Below are 20582 nucleotides of genomic sequence, written 5' to 3' on the forward strand. Positions count from 1 at the left end.
AAGCAACAGAAAATACAATGTGTGTTTTTTAAAGATCTCTCTCTCTCTCTCTCTCTCTCTCTCTCTCTCTCTCACTCACACACACACACACACACAACAGGTACATCTTCCATCCATGTTCTTCTGAGAGACAAGATGCTAAGTCAGATGAAATTGCTGAAGGCAACAGAAGTAAACCCCTACCAAAACCTGGAAGGTGGGATGGCCAACATGCTCAAGCCGATTGAGGACTTCCGCACGAAGTTCTTTGTGGGAACGGAGGTAAAAACAGAACTGTCTGGTTTTTAAATTACACTCCCCTGTTGTGGGTTGTTTTTTGTTGTGTTTTTTTTTGTTGTTGTTGTTGGTTTTTTTTGTTTTTTTGTTTTTTGTTTTTTTTCACCCCTATTGTACACGGCTCCTGTTTGAAGGCTTACAAAATGCACTTTCATGTTTTAATATGTTTGTTTGTATTTAAGATTTTTAACTTAGATGTTTGAAAGTTTCTTAACAGGGGCTGGGGATGTGACTCAGTCAGCCCAGTGCTTGCCTGGCGCGCACAGCACCACATAAACCAGGCTTGACAGTACATATCTATAACCTCAGCATGCCGAAGGTCCGGGGTTGGGGGTGGGGGCAGGGGGCAGGGAGGCAGGAGGGGCACCAGATCAAGGTAACCCGAAACAGGTGACCTGGAATGCATTGACAATGAGCCTCCATGTTTTCATCCATAAGAGACACACGGGTCGGCTGCTTCTCCCCGTGTCACCGGCTACTTCCGTCTCGTCTCCATTTAAGTGGCTCTCTCTTTTTTGCTTCATGTCCCATCCTTCTGCCTCCCCCTCCTTAAAATGGTTGAGATTGTACTACCACTTCACGACTTTAAAAGGTGCACGTTAGGCTGCATCTCCCCTCTCCGTCTTGTCCTGAGGGCAAACCACCGACCGACCCAAACCTGCTGTGTTCCCAAAGCCAGCAGTTACGCATGCGGCCTCACAGCCTCCCGTGTTCCCCGTATGTCGCCGTGTGTAAACTCATTGGAAATCCAAGTCGTCTTGAAATAGAACACAGTAACAACTCCGAGCCTCCTTCCCCCTTGGTGTACTGAATTCGGCGTCTCTAGACTGACTTGCTGCTTTATCTTTGAGCCCTCCGTCCCAGGGCAGGAGCGCCAGGTCTCTGACCTCTGACCTCGCCCTTGCGTTCATCCAGATCCTGTTCTCTCTCTAGGAAGGTGAGGTGATCTACACAGACTGGAAAATGGAGAGGGATTCTGAAACCGGGCGACTTATGGGTACGTCTGATCGGCTAACCTGTTAGTAAGAAGACCTCCTTTCTTTTTTAAGTTTTACTAGCATATGTTAATTATATGATAATGGGGTTCAGTATGGCTTACTTAAGTGTAAAATGCATTCTATCACCTTCAGTCCTGTTGCCCCTGTTATCTGCCTCAGCCCCCACTGATGCCCTCTACCCTCTCACCTAGCCCTTACTAATTTATTTATTTATTTATTTATTTAATGGCTGCTGGGATTGTGTGAATGGTTCCAGGTTGAGGGTCATTTACAGGAGAATGGGGTCCTTTGCCAGTGTCTACATCACTGAAGAGATGTCACAACTCCCGCAGCCACCATTAGCTGACTGTAGATATTCAGGAATGGTGGGGCCTGATGAGCCCCTACCTGGCTGAAAACCACCATCTGCCTACAGTTCCTCAGGGCCATCACTGGGCCCTCATGGGTCGTCTCTCTCACCGGGTCTTGTTCCCAGTATAGGACATCAGCGGGTCCAGTCTTGCCCAGACGTTATGCCAGTAATCACAAGTGCTGTGAGATCAAGTGTGTAATCACAATGTCTGTTGTGAAGACAGCCTTCCACCTCACCTCACTCCTTCCTTCCACATCCCTCACATCCCTTCTGTGGAGTTCTGGAGCCTTGAGGGTGTGGCTATATTTCCTAGATATCTGATGGGCATCCATTGTGGGGGTGTGTGCTGCGCGTCAGACACTGTGCAGCGTGGCCGCATGGTTGCAGTCTCCACTCCTCTTGACACACAGTAGCGAGCTGGGGGCCTTTCTTCTGATCTCGGATCTGGAGGTCCCATCTCCTCCCAGAGCCAGCTTTTGAAACTATTTTTTTGTTGTTGTTGTTTGGATTAGGACCATGAAAAAAATAAGTCATTTATTTTAAATAGATTCTATTCCATTTCTGCACTGTGGGCCAGACACTGTTGATAACAGATGAGGACGAAGCACCCTCTTCTGACCTGTGGGAGAGGCAAGCACTATGGCTCTGAGCAAACTGAAGAAGAAATGAACTCCAGAGAGGGGCTTTCTCTCTCTACCATGTTTTTTTTCAACCCCAGTTGAGCTAGCTGGGTCCCGCAGGGTGGATTGGAAAATTTTTCAGATAGGTTTGATGGAGGAAAACCTCCCTTGTCAAAGGAGCAGCAAGGCTGAGCTCATCGGAACCCAGAAGAGCAGGGAGCAGGCAGGAGGAGGGAGAACTCAGAGCTGAAGCACGCCAGTCTAGAGGTCAACCACAGCAGGACACAGCCAGCCATCTGAGTGCAGGTGGCAAAAGGCTGGGGTGGTCTTAACGAGAGTTACCAAGACAGAAAGGGACCCTGGCAAGAGGGGAGGGGGGCTTCGTCAGTGGGACTGGCTGTTTGTCAGAGGACTCCTAATGGCCATAGTAAAGACCCTTGACGAGCCATCAGCCAAGCACTGTAACAGGCAACACGGAGCCAGCCTGCCATTCCCACTGAATGCTGTTTGCAGGGCGGGAGAATTGGCACAGCCACACTGAGTTGTAACCCCTGTGCCCTATTCAGTCTGTGGGCTGCAGATGGTTTCCTCGTGAGCTCCCACACAGCATCTTCATAAACAGCAGGGAGATTTCCTGAGTGAAGCCAAGGCAGAGGAGGCAGGGGCAGAGAGGAAGAGGCAGAGAGGAAGAGGCAGCTACTACTGCAACCCCCTCCTCCCCCATTAACCAGGCAAAAGAGAGAATTCCATCCTCTTAAGAAACAAAACAAAGCTTTAAAAGAACCTCTGAAAGGCAGATCACCCCCAAATGACATGAGTGTGTGGGAGGCGGGGTGGGGTGGGGGGGAGCCACACCAAATATCTCCACGTGCTCTAAGAGGCAAGCCAAGAAGTGCAGATTTGAGTGACGATGGTTGTCACAACTGTTCCGTGTCGCAGGCCCTTAAACAACCAGCACACAGCCACGCCAGGCACTGTGCCAAGTGCTCCTCATGGATAAACTCATGTCATCGTCGTCATAGCAGCCCTGTGGCATCGCTGCCTTGGGCACCAGTGGCAGCCTTTGAGCCCAGGCAGTCTGCCGCCAATCTGTGCCTTTTGGTTTATTATAATTTTCTTTTGACAACGTGGCCCGGAGGCTCTGGCACCCCATCTAATAACTTAGGGACAGTCCCATTCATTGTCGAAAGTCACGCAGGTCTTCCAAAGGAAAAGATCACCATGGGATGTTATTAAAACCAAACAAAACAGGACAGGACAAAACAAAACACTAGACCTTACTGTTGTGGTTGATGCCATAGCGAATCACGCTCTTCCGAGAGGGTTTCCAGCCCCCAGGACAGCCCTGTTCATCAGAGGTTGTGTGTGGGGGAAACTTCCCAGGGCAACCCCACAGAGAGAAACAGAAGCTTGAGCAGAACAAAGCCACTGGTGTCTGGGAGTGTTGTCTGCCTTACCAGGAACTTTCTGGGTCACCCAAGAAAGCCTGGGAAGTATGCTCTGTGACCTCTTCAAGACGCTGTCTCAGAAAGTGGGTCTCTTGCTTCCAATCTAGAGGACTTACCTTTCTACTTTAAATTTGCTGAAATCAGTCTGTGACTTACTCTGTATTGTGCAAAACAATGAGTTTTCAGACTGCACCCTGACCTAAGAGACTCCATCTTACAAGCGGCCTTTTGGAGACGAAGGGTGACTTTACGGCTTGGCAGACATTCTAATGGCATCGTCTGTTTGCCACCACATCTGGTACCGCAGGGCACAGACAGACACATGATCGTAACTGAGACTAGAAATGGCACTGCTCTGTCAATACACCAGGATGACTTGAGACCGTAAGGAAACGAAGTCCAATTAAAATAAGATCAGAGAAATGAGCCCCAGGGATTTACCAGGGCATCCAGACCTAGGAAAGTCGACAATTCCCCTGCCTCAACTCCATAAAGAGGTGGGCACTTGGCACTCCAGCGACCATGGCTCCCAACGATGGGTCAAGGACCTGCAGGCAGAGAGCCCCAGCTGTCCCCGGGGCGCTAGCTCAGCTCAGTCTCCTCCACCACTGTGGCCCATCAGAATTGGTGCCTGTGGGTCCTTCATCCACCCGGACAAGCTTCTATCCTTCCGCCCCCTCCCTTAACCTGCCCTTCTTTGCAAGTGGACTGAAGTATACAGCTCAACCCTGACCCCGCAGCCTGGATCTACAGCCAGCAAGTAATGACCATCTCCCACTTGGTTTGGTTCGTCAGCTCATGCATCTCCCTTAGCCTCTCTGCTTCTCAGAACCTTGAAGCCTCTGGAACCCCCACCTCTTAGCCCTTTGTAGTCACCCTAAAACCTGCTGTTAACTAAAACACTGCTCTCACCTCAAAGGCCCTTCTGGGGCCAAAGGATAGTGTTCTGAAAACACAAACATAGGTTACCCCAAATTCTATATTCGAATGTGGTTTTTTAAATTTCTTGAAATTTTTATATTAACAAAGTGAAGAATGTCATAAATCCAAATATTTTTCAAATACATGGTTGGAAACACCAGGTAGGTGTGAGAGGACCTTTGCCGTGTGCCTCAGATGCTACCGACGATGTGCTTAGCTTTGGGGTTAGTGGAAGCCTGTGGTCTATTAACATCATGATGATTACTGGGGATAGGACCCGTTAGTCAGTTTAGAGGCAAGGACCTTGAAAGTGAACAATTCCATTTCTGCCCTTGGCCAGAAGCAGGAAATGTCCATTTTTCCCAGGCCCTGAGGTCCAGTAGAGAAGTCTGGTTTCTTATTTTCTAAGCAGACTTCTCTGCCTAGAAGCTGCCCCCAAGCCTATGACTAAGACTCCAGCCCAGGCGCTCGTCCCTGCTGGTGAAGAGGCTTGGGTTAGATTTCTGGAATTTCATGGTAGGAATGGGTGATACTGGTTTCCTGATCACAACTCTTCTTCTAAGTGGTTTCAGGGTCTCCACTCTTGAGAGGAGAATATGACAGAAACCTTAGAGGTATTGAAGATTGAAGACTGACCCTTTCATAACAGACTATTTCTGCCCCCCAAATAAAGCCACAATTTCCTCATCTATTCCAAAGATAGGGATCAAACCTGGAAGAGCAGTCAGTGTACTTAACCTCTCCAACCCAGGTTGAATAACGTCCCATGGCATATCTACAGCACATTTTGTTCAGCCATTCATCCATGGATCCTCCCACCTCTCTTCTGTGGCAAGTGGTGTTGTGTGAATGTGGACGGACCCAAAGCCTTTCAAAAGCCTACTTTATAATTTTCTTACAAACAAAAGGAGGTCCTGTTCTCCTGAGTATCCCATCAGCGTTTGGATAGGTGGCGATTCAGCCCTCACATAGCATCGAAGAGACAAGGTACAGAGTGTGTTTGTGGTTTTAGTGTAGAGACACTGCACCTTCTGTCAAGAGCGTGCACTTCCGTGGCCATCCCTAGAGAAGGAGTATTCAGGTCATCAGCCAACGCTGCAAACGGAAGGGAAACCCAGCTCTGATTCTAAGGCGCTCTGTGCGGAGACCAGAGAGGCAGGAAGACCCTGGGGCTGGGGCAGAGGCTCGGGAGAGCTCTGGTCTTAGCATCTGAACTTTGCCTCTCTTAGCTGCAATCAGGGAAGTTGTATCAAGCCAGTTGCTCTTGTCAGAAACCAGGCTGTTCTTTACACTTCACCTCGCCCACTCTGCCTGGCCAAGCCGTCCCCATATCTTGGTTCCTTCAGTCAAGTCACCCCTGCCTCTCACACCTACACAACCCCCGGAATACTCATTGGGGTCCCCACCTGGCTTCCACCTGCCTCTCACCCATTCTCCCCATGACAAGCCAGAAAACCTTTGGAAACATAGGCGGGTTTGAGCTAGACTCCTAGGAAGACATTGCACTATAGGCTTGGTCTGAACTCTTTTCCCGGCCATAATCTGACCCTTCTAGATCTTGTTTCCCATTTCACGCCTGTAGTTCCAGCTTCCACAAGGACAAAGGCACTTACTGGTCCTCTTTCCGGGACTTCAGGGTGTCCTCCTATCTGCACTGTTCCTCAGCACCAGAAACTTGCCAAGCTCAACTACACCCAGACCTAAACGATCACTCCCCTGACGATTCAGTACATTAGGAGTGTCCCCTGGCCCTCCTGCCTTGTAGTGGCTTTTCTTTGGTCTACACATAGACGGGTTTCCATTACTCCCTGAGGGATTTACTTACTGGGTATCTTTCCTTTCCACAAGATTGCCAGCCACTTGAGGACTGGGCCATGTCGGGCTACTAGGTACCCATTGTCTAGCCACCCACATGAAGACCTTTGGATATATAAACAATCCACAAATATTCGTAAATCCCATACTGGACTTATAAACAGGTGGATGAAGGAAGGAGAGTGGGGCATTGCTGAGGGCCTGAAAAGGGGCCCTGGGGGCAGGTTTCTGTGGCAGATCATGCACCCAAACTTGGTGTTGTCCACTTCCACAGCCAAGAAACCTGTGAACCTCTACACCGTCCACGATGGGGCTGTCCACACTGTCCAGAGGTCACCTTTCTTCAATGACATCATCCTCACTGTTGGGGGATGGAACGTGGCCATCTGGAAGGAGGAGGTCCTGGTAAGTTGCCTGCAGAACCGAGCAGGTGGGTGTGTCTTTGCCACTGAGAAAGGCAGCAGGAACACGGGCTGTCCCGGGATACTGTGACTGTGGGGCACGTTATAGAGAAATGAGAACAGATGGTCTGGCTGCAGCCTGTCAGCAGAACCACTGTAAACCTTTGAAAACACAACCACGTGCCTTTCTTTCCAGAGAGGAAGTGAACACAGCAAGGCCCTTGTCCTCTGAAACCTAACCACAGTTTTTCTTGGAAATGTCTCCTGTGGGCAGTTCATCTGACTTGAATTCTGCTCCTTGAGACTCAGAAGACGGATTCTGGTGACTAGCTGAAGTCCAGGGGTCATCCAGCCTGTCCACTTTTTATTCTGCACCAGGAGCATGTTGGCAGGGTCAGGAAGTTGGCCCCTGTAGACTGAGAACCCAGAGTTGGCAGGGCACACCGCCTTGCAGACACACGTGAGCACCGGTAAGATTTGGTCGGAATTTAGGCCGGTCCTGCTGGAGAGAAGCCAGCCTGCCCCATAAACAAACAAAAATACTGAGAGAATTGAATCCAGTGAAACCAGGGCAGGGCAGACCAGTTCCTTCGGGGAAAGTCTAAATTACTACGTCCCGTTGGTGGGATATAATGAGACTATGAAGAACCCGGAGGGGGAGAGACAGAGGCAGAGAGCATGTGCGGATCACAACTGGAACATACAAATTCTTTCACCAAATAGCAGTCTCTTACGGATCCCTGGTTCATACAAAGAATTTTAAAAGAAATGTGTGTCTTGTACCCAGGGTGCCACCGAGTAACCGGAAGGCTGCTTACGCCTTTATGAGCAAACTTTCAACAACATACTCTGTAGCTTTCGTCTTGTTCTTGTTTGTTTTTCCAATAAGGAGGTTGTGTAGTTAGAGCAAAGAAGAAAACCGACATGATTAAGAGAAGACTGGCTGGACCCAAGATCCGGATCTCCCTAGAGGCTGAAAGAACATAAAGAATGGGCACAAAAGGCTTTGGAGGGAGCCCAGGCCTCGGCAGTCTTCTTACCTCACATTTCCTGTGTGGGGGTTGACTCGTGGAAGACAACTGTAATAGAATCAATTGAAGCTTATCTCCAACTAGCTTGCAGGACTCACACTATGGGTATTTTATTTGACTTTGACAATTACTGGGGGGGTCACTCCTAATCTACTCTTCTAACTGCTTACCGGGCTACCTCCTCAGCGGTGTACCCCAGATACTTGCTGTTTCTCTGGCCATGTGTTCATGGTCCACCTCCCCTCATGGCAGCTTCCTTTCTCTCTTTGTTTCCCCCTCCAACCCTCCCTTCCTCCAACCAGCTCACTCCAAACCCACCTACCTCCTATCTCTAATCCCTCCAGTAATTGGCTGTATCCATATTTTTAGCCAATAGTAATCAAGGGACAAGTTTGCATGACATGAGAAGTCATCCTTAGGCCTCCACCTTCCCTTTGGGTATAGAATTTAGCATTGCAATTCATATCGATAGACCAAGCCTCAACCAACATCGCCATGCCTTGCTTATGTCACTGAGGACATAAGGGACACTTGGATGTCTCTCATGGGTAGACAAACCTGACTGTGGGAGAAAGCATTTTCTAACCGCTCTTGACTGTGTAACTTCCCAAAGTTAACAAATCATCTCATGGTGGAGGGGAAAACAGGAGTTTATTTCACCTTGCTTTGGTGGCCTAAAGCCCCAAATCCATCCGCGGCCATCACGGCTGTTTATGAAACGTCCGTGGTCACTGCTGCTCATTTCCAGGGTGCAGTTCACAGCTGAGGCTGGCAGCTGCATCAGTGCCTTACATCGCTGTGACAAAAACATCTCAGTAATAACTTAGAAGAGTTGTTGTGGATGACTGGTATGTGGTTGTGTGACTCTGTTAGTTCCGGTCCCACACCGAAACCAAACACCATGAAAACAGCAGCGTGCGGATGAAGCCCTTCGCCTCGGGGTGGACAGAAAGTAGAAGGCACAGGACCAGGGCCAGTCATACCCTTCAATGGCACAACCTATTCCCTCTAGCTGGGCCGCAACACTTGAAGTTTCCAGAACATCTCAAAATAGTATCACCAGCTGGGAGCCAAGCGTTCAAGACAGGAGCCTGTGGAGGACCCGTATTCAAACCATAACAATAGACTTGTCATTTGCTTTTGTGGACACCAGAACTGTTTGCGTGGGCAGCAGATCTCCGGCAGCCAGATAAAGTTATGAGGAACCTCTTTACACGCTACTGTCTGTTGTCTACACAGTCGCACAGAAGTAATAGCACAGAGGAAGCTGCGTTATCAGGACCAACTGAAGCTAAATTGGAAGGTTCAACCTTTTCTAAAAAAGCAACTAAAAAAAAAAAAAAGGAGGTTGCTTGCTGTGGATTTGGTTTATTGCTTATATTGTGTTAGTTGGGATCCCAAATCACGTGGGAATTCACATGTCTTCAGGTAAGCCTCCAAGGGTCCCTCCCCCTACTGGTAAATAATGTGGCCTGCAGCCAATGGCTGAGAAGGGAGATAGAGGCGGGACTTTAGGTTTCCCAGGCAACGGAACCCAGTGAAGAAGGAGGTAGTTACAGCCATTGCCAGAAAAGGCGAAGACTCTGGCCTGAGAAGTGTAGGACAGAGAGACAGAGAAATTGTCAACATATAAGAGTTTGGGATTGTGGCCCAGGAGGCTGCAGGCCTGGGTTAGGGTGACCAGGATGGAATATAGATAATAAGTAAATATTCAGGAATATCGGAGGGGAGAGTATGCTAGCAACATGGAGGAATGAAGTGGCCCAACCATTAAGGCATATTAAAATAGAAGGCTCTCTCTCTCTCTCTCTCTCTCTCTCTCTCTCTCTCTCTCTCTCTCTCTCTCTGTGTGTGTGTGTGTGTGTGTGTGTGTGTGTCTTCCATTTGAGAGAGAATCCAGTGCATTTTGGCAGGTGGTAAGCAACTTGCTCGCTGGGCAGCCACCAGCAATGCAATTTGGGTAGCATTAATACCTAAATCGCTAAACTGTTGTATAATGAACGCAACATTTGCTTATAAAATAAGTGGTAGAAAAACATTACTTGTCCTGTGTAAATCCCACAGCATTGCAGGCAAGATGGCTCAGTGGGTAAAGCTGTTCAGGGCTTATGAAGAATATTTGATCCCCCAGAAACTGTCATGGGTGTTGTGACATGTGGAAGTCAGTCTCTTTCAGTCTCTCCCCTCCCCCCCACTACCCTCTTCAAAGCCCTAGAACAACTGGAAATAGACTTCCTGGTGGGATAAACCCATGCTTAAGTAACTAACTGTGGCAAGCTGAGCTGTGCCTAAAAAACACCAAACAAACAAAAAGAAAATCATGGTCAGTTTCTCCAGGGCCACAGAAAGGAAAACAGGAAAGCTTGCAATGTGTCTTTTGCACTTGTCTTTAGACCGGACCGCTCCTTCAAACGTGCTGCGCACCGAAAAGGTACACCTCAGGGCACTGGTCCCTGACAAGGCCTGGAGTATTCTACATCGGTCGAGAGGATGGATATGTCGATATCTGGGACCTCCTGGAGAAAACACATGAACCAGCCCAGTCGCAGAGTATCTGCATCACCATGATCACCTACATCAAACCCTGGACCTTCTCCTGTACGTTCACTCTAGCCCATGGAGCAATATGTTTGGTCGAAGTAGGAATGCTCTGGCGTTCATCTGAAAAACCTCCGGGGTTTGCCCCACCCACCCTTCCTCCCCTCCTCCTGTCTCCCTTCTTTCCCTCCCTCTCCCTCCTGCTCTCCCCTCTTCCCTTTGTTTCTCCAACAACATTCTCATCCTTTCCCTCCGCCCTTGCTCCCAAACTCTGGAAACCCCTTAGCGTCCCTCCGTGTTCGTTCATTAGCCATGATTTCCCAGACATCTGATAAGGTAGGACTGAGGCTGACTTTGAACCACCGGATGGAAAGTGTCCATCTTGTCTTAACCTGACAGAATGGTCCTAAGCCTTTGCTGCTTTGGGGATATTTCTTTCCCAGAAATACGGAGTTCTGTTTCTTTGCCAAGCTTTTTTTTTTTTTAATTTTTTTATTAGATATATTTCTTTACTTAGATTTCAAATGTTATTCCCCTTCCCGGTTTCCTGTCCATAAGCCCCTATCCCTTCCCTCCCCCCCTTTCCCCCATACATCCCCTTACTGCCCCCCCCCCAAATTAGAGGAAAGGTTTTTTTAAGTATTATGTATTTTAGTGATTCTCAGATGGGCCACACCAACAAGCATCTCACTTCATAGGATCACATGGTTCTCTAGGGTTATATATTTATGTAAGCCTTAGACTCTGAGTTAAATATGTGTAAATAGCAATTTACTACCAAACAAGCATGAATTCAAGCCTATGTCTACAGAAAACTAATTTATTTCCTTTGGGGTTTTTTTTCTTGTTTGGGGTTCCCCCACCCTGATTTGGCCCATTTAGCATTTTCTGTGCAACTCCAGTATGTCTGTCTTTCCTGGAAGAAGTTTCCTTTTGTTCCCAAAAGTCCATAGACATAAGATTGACTCTGATTTTTCTTAAAAACACCCCACCCAGACACTCGGCTTCAGGACCCTCTAGACTGTCTCAGTCCGGCTTCCGTTTAGCCATGAGGCACAACCAAAGTACGTTATTCTATCCCTGATACAAAAGACTGACTTTGTACCTGCAGGGTTCTGAGTTAGGACTCAGGAACTTGAGCCAGGCCTCCTGAGAATGAGAGGAAACATCGGGAAGTGATGGAGAATGAGCTCCTCACACACTCCTACGGTCACAGGAAATCCGCGGTTGAGTCTGTATCTCCAAAACTCATCCACACAGCCCAATCCTTCAGCTCCTGAGGTCTGTGCTCCCTGCTCAGAACCTTCCCATGTGTTATCCCTGCCTCCTTAAACCACAGAAAAGAAGGCCGTCAGCCCCTCTCCTTGTATACACACCGGGAGAGCCGGGGTTGAGGTTCCTCATCAGCTGGAAAGAACGGCTTGTCCATGTTCACGTGGTTCTGTCATGAGCATCTGACAAGGTTGCTGGGGGTGCAGCAACCATAGCAGGCCTTCCAGGAAACCACGGAAGGAAACGGATTTTGTGTCTAACCTCTTGAGACGGCTTTTGTGTGTTGAATTCCCCACACACACTCTTTTTTTTTTTTTTTTCAATGTTTCAGCTAAGCAGCAGTTTATAGCCATAGCAGACTACTATGGAACCCTGCATATCTTAGAGATCCCTTGGACACTAAGTCACCCTTCCACTAACGAGGTCAGTGAAGTTGAGACTTTGCACGTTTAACGTTGCTGGGACATTTCTCTTTTAAAGAGTATACTTATTAATTTATTTGCAGTGGGGTGAGACGCATGCCATGGCACACTTGTGGCGGTCAAGGGACAACTTGGTTCTCCCCTCCTCCCATGTGGTACCAGGGACTGAACTCGGGTCATCACACTTGGCAGCAACGGCCTGGCCTGCCAAACCACCTTATCTTTGGGGCATACCTTAAAATTGTGTTTTATATGTTGGCACTTTTGTTTTACAAGAGAATGAGAGATTTATTTTAAATAACATTTTATTTTAGGTCCATATTTTAATATTAATTTTTATTATTATGTATTATATTGTTTATTCATTTTATTTACTTTTATTTTAAATAATAAAAGAGTACTTTTTTTAATCACATGGATGAGATAGTTTGACACCAAGGAAAAGAACCGAACAGGAGCTGAGAAGGAAGTCAAGTGAGTGAAGCACAGACTGGGAGGAGAACTTTCAAAGCGTAGCTGAGTCTTAGCCCTGTTGGCGTATTCACACACCCCAGCATATTGCCAGTCCCCCATCTGAACTGGCAGTACACTGCCCACTCCAACCCTACCCCGACCACCCAAGCATTTGGAGCAACACTGAGAGCAAGGACTTAAAGGGACCGATGAGTAGAAACCATAAACATCCATCCATGCCACTTACATACACAGCCCACAATCTGATGCGAGTCCCAGCACCAGCGCGGCTCCTGCCCGGCAGGCCTGCCTTCCTTCCCCAGGCAGATAGATCGCTGATGGTTTCCCTACTAATTAATGTCCATGAGACACAGTGCTAAGCCCTCTGGGGACCAGAGTCCAGTTCTGCTTCCAGTCCCTTTAGCCAGCTAGACTCACAAGTCTCCATAAATATCGTCCTCTGAGTTTACCAGTTCCGTGGAGGGCATGCAACTTCAGCCTCCTAAATAAGAAGAAAGAAAAGGGGAGAAGCAAATTCCTATATTTCTACTATAAAAATGGCAGGGTTTTGCAGCTCTCTCCTCCCATCCATAACTGCCCCTGCCCTAGGAAGCTGCAAGTCACAGGGATCCTAATGTAAGCACAGAAGCAAGAACCTGGAGCTTGCCTCTCTGGCCTGCAGGCACAACCCTCAAACCTCACTCACCTAAAGCAGTGGCTCTCAACCTGCGGGGGACCGGAACCCCCGTGGAGGTCAAATGACCCTTTCACAGGGTCGCCCAAGACTATCAGAGAACACTGATATTCACATCATGACTCACAACAGTAGCAACATTACAGTCATGAAGTAGCAAGGAAAATAACCTAAAAGTCAGGGTCACCACAATGTGAGGCTCTGGATTGAAGGGCCACAGTGTTAGAAGGCTGAGGACCGCTGGCCGAGAGGAAGAGAAGCATTATGTCACCATCCTTCCACTTACAGTTAAGAAGGTGGTTATTGGCATTGGGTGGCTAAGGAAGAACCAGCCTTGTAAAGGCCACGGGTGTCCCTGTGGGGTCAGCTCATCGTGGGCCCTTGTCCCTGACAGGTATCAAGTGTGAACTACTACTTTGAAAGAGAAGTCAAGCATCTGGAATACGTCCAGCAGCGCAAGGAAATCCGTGAGGAAGAAAAGAAAGTTATGGCCTTGGAAATGATAAAGAAGAAAGCGGTGAGTGAAATCTCTGATTGAGAACTGCCATCTTCTCCCACCAGTGGCGATGCCGCCGGGCTCATCCCACGAGAGTCCTGCGTTCTCCCCAGCCTTATGCCTTTCTTGTGGGCATCAGGAAGGCATTACTTTGATTTCCTACACAACCATGAGTGAGAACCACCGGTCATGTTAGTGAGGTTCTGTCACACTTCTGCCTATCATGTGGAGTGCGTTCTGGGTGGTAAGACGGTACATAGCTCACAAATGGAGGTCAGAGTGTCGTCTATGAGGGTGAGCGTTCTCCTTCTCTCATTAAGTGCCAGGGAAGAAACTTAGGTCACCAGCAGGCACCATACCCACTGAGCCACCTCTCCAGCCCTGTGCATAATGAGATTCTGTCCAAGTCGCCTTTCTCTAGTCCACTCCAATTCCAAAGCCCTTTAGCAGGTACAAAGATTCACCGATGAATGCTTTCGTTGTGTGGAGTTTCTGTGTCTGGTGAGTGATGTATCGAAACAGGCCATGCGAAAAAGACCAACCAGAGAAGTCAAGACATGGGCTGACCTCCCATGGGTCTGGAGCAAGGCCTCCATCTTTGCTGAGCTTTGGTTGTCTTGGCTGGAAAACAGGAATACCAACAGCTACCTCTGGCGGTTGCTGGAAGGCTTTGGGCTAAATAATGTGACCATCTGCCATCAAACAGTTGCTCCAGCAACATAACCACTGATAGACGCGGGGGAAGGTGTTTGTCATACTGGGATAGGTAGTGCTGTGACCCTAAAACAGAGAAGTGGGGAACACATCCTTCTTACACCCAGCCAACAGAGGACAAGCCATTCTACAGGCCCCACTCCCCTCTTTCTCGGCCCCTTTCCATGGGTCAGGCACTGGAATTGGGGACTTTTAAATACTCATAATCCGTTCTTTCCGAGTTCTCATCAGAGTCTCTCGGGTGTGGATTTCTGTTCCTTGGTGGCTTGTCTCCTCCCTCACCTCTTTGTCGCCACAGTTTCCTAACTGGCCCTACCCGTGGTCCCTTCACAGCCAAGCACACGGCCTCCTCCCACTAAACTGCCCAGGTCTCCATGAAAAGTGCCAACACGTTAACGTCCCACACACGTCACCTGTTGACAGACATAGACTCACACAGTCAAAGCAGAGGGCTCATTTCAAAAGCCACCCTTGGTGGTGACAACAGATACAGAGATCCCAGTAAACTAACTTTCTGTCTAATCCGACTTCCGCAAACGGAGTGGTCTTCGCTTTGCTCTTCTGAACACTTGCAAACGCTGGTGTAGGTGCCCTGGTGGGAGACACTCAATGCCAACACTTTATCCACAGTTGCTCGAAGTCTAAGCACAAAGCAGTTCTGCAAGTCGCGGACGGCCCTCCAGCCACAGAAGGAGGGTAGGACACTTGGGAAAGTTTGCAGGAGGGACTGGTTTATCGGTCTACAGCAGTGGTTCTCAACCCATGAGTCATGATCCCTTTGGGGGTGGGGCATGTAGAATGACCCTTTCACAGGGGTCACCTAAGACCATCAGAAAACACAGATATTTACATAATGACTCATAACTGGTAGCAAAATTATAATTTTAAAGTAGCAACAATGAATAATTTGTATTTATTCTTTTATGTACAACACGAGGAACTGTATTAAAGGGTCACAGCAGCAGGAAGGCCGAGAAACACTGCTACACAGAGAAGCAGCGAAGGGCAGGGTTTTGACAGTCCCCTCTTCTCCAGCACACCAGACCGCCCCTCCCGTCCATCTGTCCTCTACCCTTCTAGAGAGCAGCCACAGCAGCTGTTCAGAAACCCCGGATCCCCTCGCTCCTTCTTGGTTTTTAAGCTCATGGGGCTGTCTTGCTTGTTCCCACCTAGAAAACCTATCATAGGTCCAAAGAACAAATGGAGGCCGAGCTGAAGTTGGAATATGAAAGCTTTTTGGAGCTTGAACAGTCTGTCCTCTTCGCCCTCGGTCTAAGCAAGGTCTCAGAGAAGATGTCGTACTTGGACTTGCATTAGCAGAGATTCTCGAAGATGGCTGCTGGGAGACCCCATTGGTCTTCCCCCTCCCTTTATTGTTTGTGTGAAGGTAAAATAGCAAACCGATCATATATAGGTTTATTTGTAAATACAGGCTTTTATTTAACTGGTATTAAAAGAATCAAATTTTATCAAATATATTTCAGTCTCACGTTGAGCATTATTGAACTGTATGTGGAGTATGGACTTTTCAAATAAGGACAGACATTTCCTCTAGTCATACTGCACAGATTCAGACCCCATCTCCCTCTTCTCCAGCACACCAGAAACGAAGATTGATTAACAGTAGGAAAGTGAACCAGAGATTGACTAGACAGAGAAATTGTAAGAGTGACACATATAGGAAACATTCGCTAAAATCCAACATTTAGGACAAGGACACATTCTTAGCAACTACAGAGAAGACCTTCTTTACCCAACAAAGGGCATCAAAAATACTGCTGTGATAAGACATCACCACCAAGGCAGCCTATTAAAGAGTGCATTGAATTTGGGGCTCACAGCTTCAGGGGGTTAGAGACCATGAGCACTGCTCCATGGCAGGGAGCAGTAGCTGAGAGCTTACCTCTTGAGACACAGCCATGAGTCGGCACACCTCCTCCCATAAAGCCACGCCTCCTAATCCTTCACAAACAGTTCTACCAATTGGGAACCTAGTTATTCGAACATAAGAGCCTCTGGGGCCATTCTCATTCAAGCCACTACACTGGCAAAGAGCTAAGAGCGCTAAGATGTGAAAGGACACTGCACTCCTTCAACCAGCACAGGAAACTGAAGAAGCCACACCACCAACCCCCCACTTCCACCCCTGCACAAGGAGGGTGATTTTAGTTTGTGGGGGTGATTAGCAGAAGGGCTAAGCAGGAAGTGGACACAACCCACTTTCTCTGTGAGAAGATTAAGAATGGATTAGAACTGAGAGTCACCTAGCCAGAAATCTTCTTAAGAGGCCATGATACCTGTTCGAGGTGAAAGATGAGAAGGCCCTGTGGGTAGAGGGTGGCTCTGAGGGGCTCACTAAACAGGAAAAGGGAGACAGAGAAGAGAGCCACAGCTCACAAGTTCTTTAACAGTGGCTGAGCTCTGTGAGGGTATCATCCAGCCAGGCTGAAGCTACATACGGGGCAGCATTTGGGGGTTGGAGTTTATTGTTACTTAGAACAGCAGGCCCCTAGGCTGGTCTTGAACTCTCAACCATCCTGCCTCAAATTTCATCCAGGAAGCTTGAATTACTCAGTGAGCACATCTCTAAGAAGTGACAGGGATCTGAGGCAGATCTGTACCTGTGGGAGGAGAGAGGAAAGGATGGAATGAGGCTGCCCTCAGCCGCCCAGCCTTATCTCAGTTCTACACTGTTCCTCCCTCAGATGCCACAGACAAAGTCAGCACTGTCGCCTCCTTTAGTAGAACAAGTTCTCTCCAAGCTGATGTTCTCTCTGGCCTGGACCCTTCATTTAGCAGGCGACAAACTAAACGCCAGCAAAGAACTCAGGCAGGTGACAGACATGCTGAACCCCAGCAAAGAACTAGTTGAGCTGAGGCTCAAACTAGACAGGGACAGCTGGTGTGAGTGAAATGGATGCGCCTCCCCTCTTGTCCCTGTTCCCTGCTGTCCATTCCTTCCACACCGTCTCAGTATTTTAGCTCAGTTCATATCTTCCTCTTCTGCCCTCTAGTCCTTTGGTCTGCCTTACAGCGTAGCAAAAAGAAAGGAACTGTAGATCCCAGCAGACTGAACTCAAAGCTCAGCTTCATCCCCGTGAACAAGCTACATTGTCCCTTAGTATCTCTCTCTCTCTCTCTCTCTCTCTCTCTCTCTCTCTCTCTCTCTCTCTCTCTCTCTCTCTGTGTGTGTGTGTGTGTGTGTGTGTATCTCAGTCTGTCTCTCCTGTGTGTGTGTGTGTCAGTCTCTCTGTCTCTCCTGTGTGTGTGTGTGTCAGTCTCTCTGTCTCTCCTGTGTGTGTGTGTCAGTCTCTCTGTCTCTCCTGTGTGTATGTGTGTGTCAGTCTCTCTGTCTCTCCTGTGTGTGTGTGTATGTCAGTCTCTCTGTCTCTCATGTGTGTGTGTGTGTGTGTGTGTGTGTGTGTGTGTGTGTGTGTGTGCATCTGTGTGCCCATTTCTGCATGTGGAGTCCAGAAGAGGACATCAGGTCCTTGCTCTATCTCTCTTTACGTAGTCTATCTCTTTTTGGTTTTTTTTTCAGAACATAACACACTACCCAATTATTAGTCATCCAATATTTGATTATTTGGATTAAATACAATTATCGTTCAGACTCACAAATTGCTTTCTGCTCACCAAGAAATGTGTGATTAAGCCACCGTATATTCAGGCCCACAGGTAAGCACACCACCTGTGTGCATTTTAGATGGAAAACCAATTAACGGCCGAGGACGGGGGCCATGTCCTCTGCAGGTTTGCAAACCCACTATAGTAAATAATTAACGGCTCCCTGTGCTCTTCTGGCCCTGAGCACGGGCAGGGGTAGGTGACACTCTATGTGGTTGCTAGGCTGCCACTGCCAGGGCAGATACTAAGTAACTGAGCTGTATCCCCATCAGGAAATTGAGTATCAGTGAAGGTCAGGTAAAAGCCCGCCTGATGAATCCGCTCCTTGCACAGCCGATGAGCTGTCATTGGAGGACTGCAGTGGAACCCACACACCAGCTAAACCAGCCTGGGAAGCCCACTAAGGAAAGGGGAGTGAGGGGCCGGAGCAGAAGTCGTATCTGCTACCACACGGCTTGATGTTGACAGATACTATTGCTATGTGTCCTTGCACCACGGCAGTGCACTGGAGTTGGAGGACCGAAGGAAAAGTGTCCCTTCAGCCCCAACTCAAATGTGTTCATGAACGTCTGCCACACTGTCTCCCTTCTTGAGGAGAGAGAAGAAAAGTGTAAAATAAAGTTTCGTGCTTTCTTCTCAACTAGACATGCATTTCCTCAGTGTAGAGACAATTCTAGCCCTGCTACTCTCAAGCTTCAGTGTTGGACAGTGTGTGTGTGTGTGTGTGTGTGTGTGTGTGTGTGTTTGTGTCTCGCATGCAGTATCTGTGGAGGGGTGTGTGTCTGCATGTGTGCACACACTGCAGTATCTCTGGTGTGCGTGTGTGTTTGTATGTATGCACACACATGCAGTATCTCTGTGTGTGTTCACATGCAGTATCTGTGGTACATGTATGTGTAGTGCACAGGAGTGTGCATTTACTCATGATCACATGTTAGAAGTGAGATTAAGAGTTCTGACTTCTATCACCTCCCACCTCGCCTTGACGATCTCTCACTGATGAGATACTCCCAGGCTGGTCGGTCTTCTCTCTCTCTCTCTCTCTCTCTCTCTCTCTCTCTCTCTCTGATGCTGGGACTGCCAACCCACACCACCATGCCCAGCTATTTCCATGGACACCAAGGATCCTAGTTCAGGTCCTCAGTCCTCTTACTCAGAGAGCATATGCTCTTCCCCACTGAGCCATCCCCGCCCTATAACCAGTTTGACCATTTCTTTATTAACACGTAGGGATAATAAGCCCCACCACATGGAATTGTAAAGACTCTGCAAAATATGAGAAACTGCTATGTAGTGCTATAAATGCATGTGAGGCGATATCAACAAGACTGAACTAATCTGAAATCTGCGGTGACCTGAATCTTGAAAGACAGATTGCTTAGAATTGCTCTGCTGTAGTTTTTGCTGTGCTGTGATTCCTGAGAGTCAGTGTTTAACATTCAACTTACCGAGATCTCCATTCACACACCCAGTGGATGAACAAGCAAGTCCCATGTATTGAGAGGCAACTGATCTGCTTCAACAATTGTCTAAAACTTAGACAACGGAGAACAATCAAACTTTTGTTACAAAAAAAGACAGCTGCTGTGAAAAGGGTGGAGGGACTTTCTGTATAGTCCTCTCAACTCTGCATCATCATCTCTCGACTGTATTTTACTTTCTCAGAGTATTAGATTTGTGTTTGTTTACATTTCTCCAACAGGCAATTCTTAGCCCAGCACCAGGAAAAAGCAAACCCCACAGAGACCTATTGGCTCTAAAAAGAGAACATCATGGAATGATCCTCAGGAATGGGGTAATGAGACAGAATCTGAAACAAAAGTCTCCATCAGCTCATGCTGGAAAGAGAGAGAAAGACAGAAACTGGTTATTCTTGTCTCTTCCTGTGTGTCCATGTTTGTTGGCCCCTGGTGTGCTGGAGCTTTGTGACAGAGTTCTAGCCAGAGGGTGTGGGTAGAAAAGACAGAACCCCCTTCCAGGTCTTACCTGACCCTCATCCCCTAAGTCCCCCAACTTTAACTTCTCCAGCTGTGTGTTCGAGATGCCATCATTCATAAACAGAGATGTGGCAGAACCTTCCCCTAATGAATAAAGATTTCAAGGAGCCAATCACTGGGCGAGAAGGCGGAACTTCCGGGTCGGAGAGAGGAAGAGGGGAAGCAGGAGAAAAGATATTCGTTTTTGGGATGGGAGAGAGTGTGGAGGCCAAAATGTAGGGGGAGGGGAGGGGAGTGTGTGTGTGTGTGTGTGTGTGTGTGTGTGTGTGTTCCCAGCGATTGTGTTACCTGTTGATTCTAAACTAAGTTTGTGTGGTGTTTTCCTCCACGCTGGGACTCAACTGGGTTTCAGAGAGAAAGGTTCCGTGGCAAGGGATGGGTGCATCCCAGCTAGCCGTGGGAATTTGGAAGTGTGGGGCTGGTGTGGCAGCGACCCATCTTGGGAACTTAAGGAGTCAGGTGGAAAGAATTCAGAAACATTTCTCAACCCGTATCAGATTTTAACAA

General features: G+C 48.1%; 1 protein-coding gene across 1 annotated transcript in view; it reads left to right on the forward strand.

Annotated features, from left to right (window-relative positions):
• Window positions 1-15925, forward strand: part of Wdr63 (WD repeat domain 63) — a 58755-nt gene extending 42830 nt beyond the window's left edge. Inside the window, exons 17-23 of the mRNA XM_032897212.1 lie at window positions 101-261; window positions 1210-1273; window positions 6705-6835; window positions 10256-10460; window positions 12004-12095; window positions 13636-13758; window positions 15625-15925. Coding sequence (XP_032753103.1) covers window positions 101-261; window positions 1210-1273; window positions 6705-6835; window positions 10256-10460; window positions 12004-12095; window positions 13636-13758; window positions 15625-15768 — 920 coding nt within the window. The 3' untranslated portion in view covers window positions 15769-15925. The remainder of the gene's footprint in view (window positions 1-100; window positions 262-1209; window positions 1274-6704; window positions 6836-10255; window positions 10461-12003; window positions 12096-13635; window positions 13759-15624) is intronic.
• The last annotated feature ends 4657 nt before the right edge of the window (window positions 15926-20582 follow it).

Source organism: Rattus rattus, chromosome 3 (assembly GCF_011064425.1).
Source record: "Rattus rattus isolate New Zealand chromosome 3, Rrattus_CSIRO_v1, whole genome shotgun sequence".
Taxonomy (NCBI): Eukaryota; Metazoa; Chordata; class Mammalia; order Rodentia; family Muridae; genus Rattus; species Rattus rattus.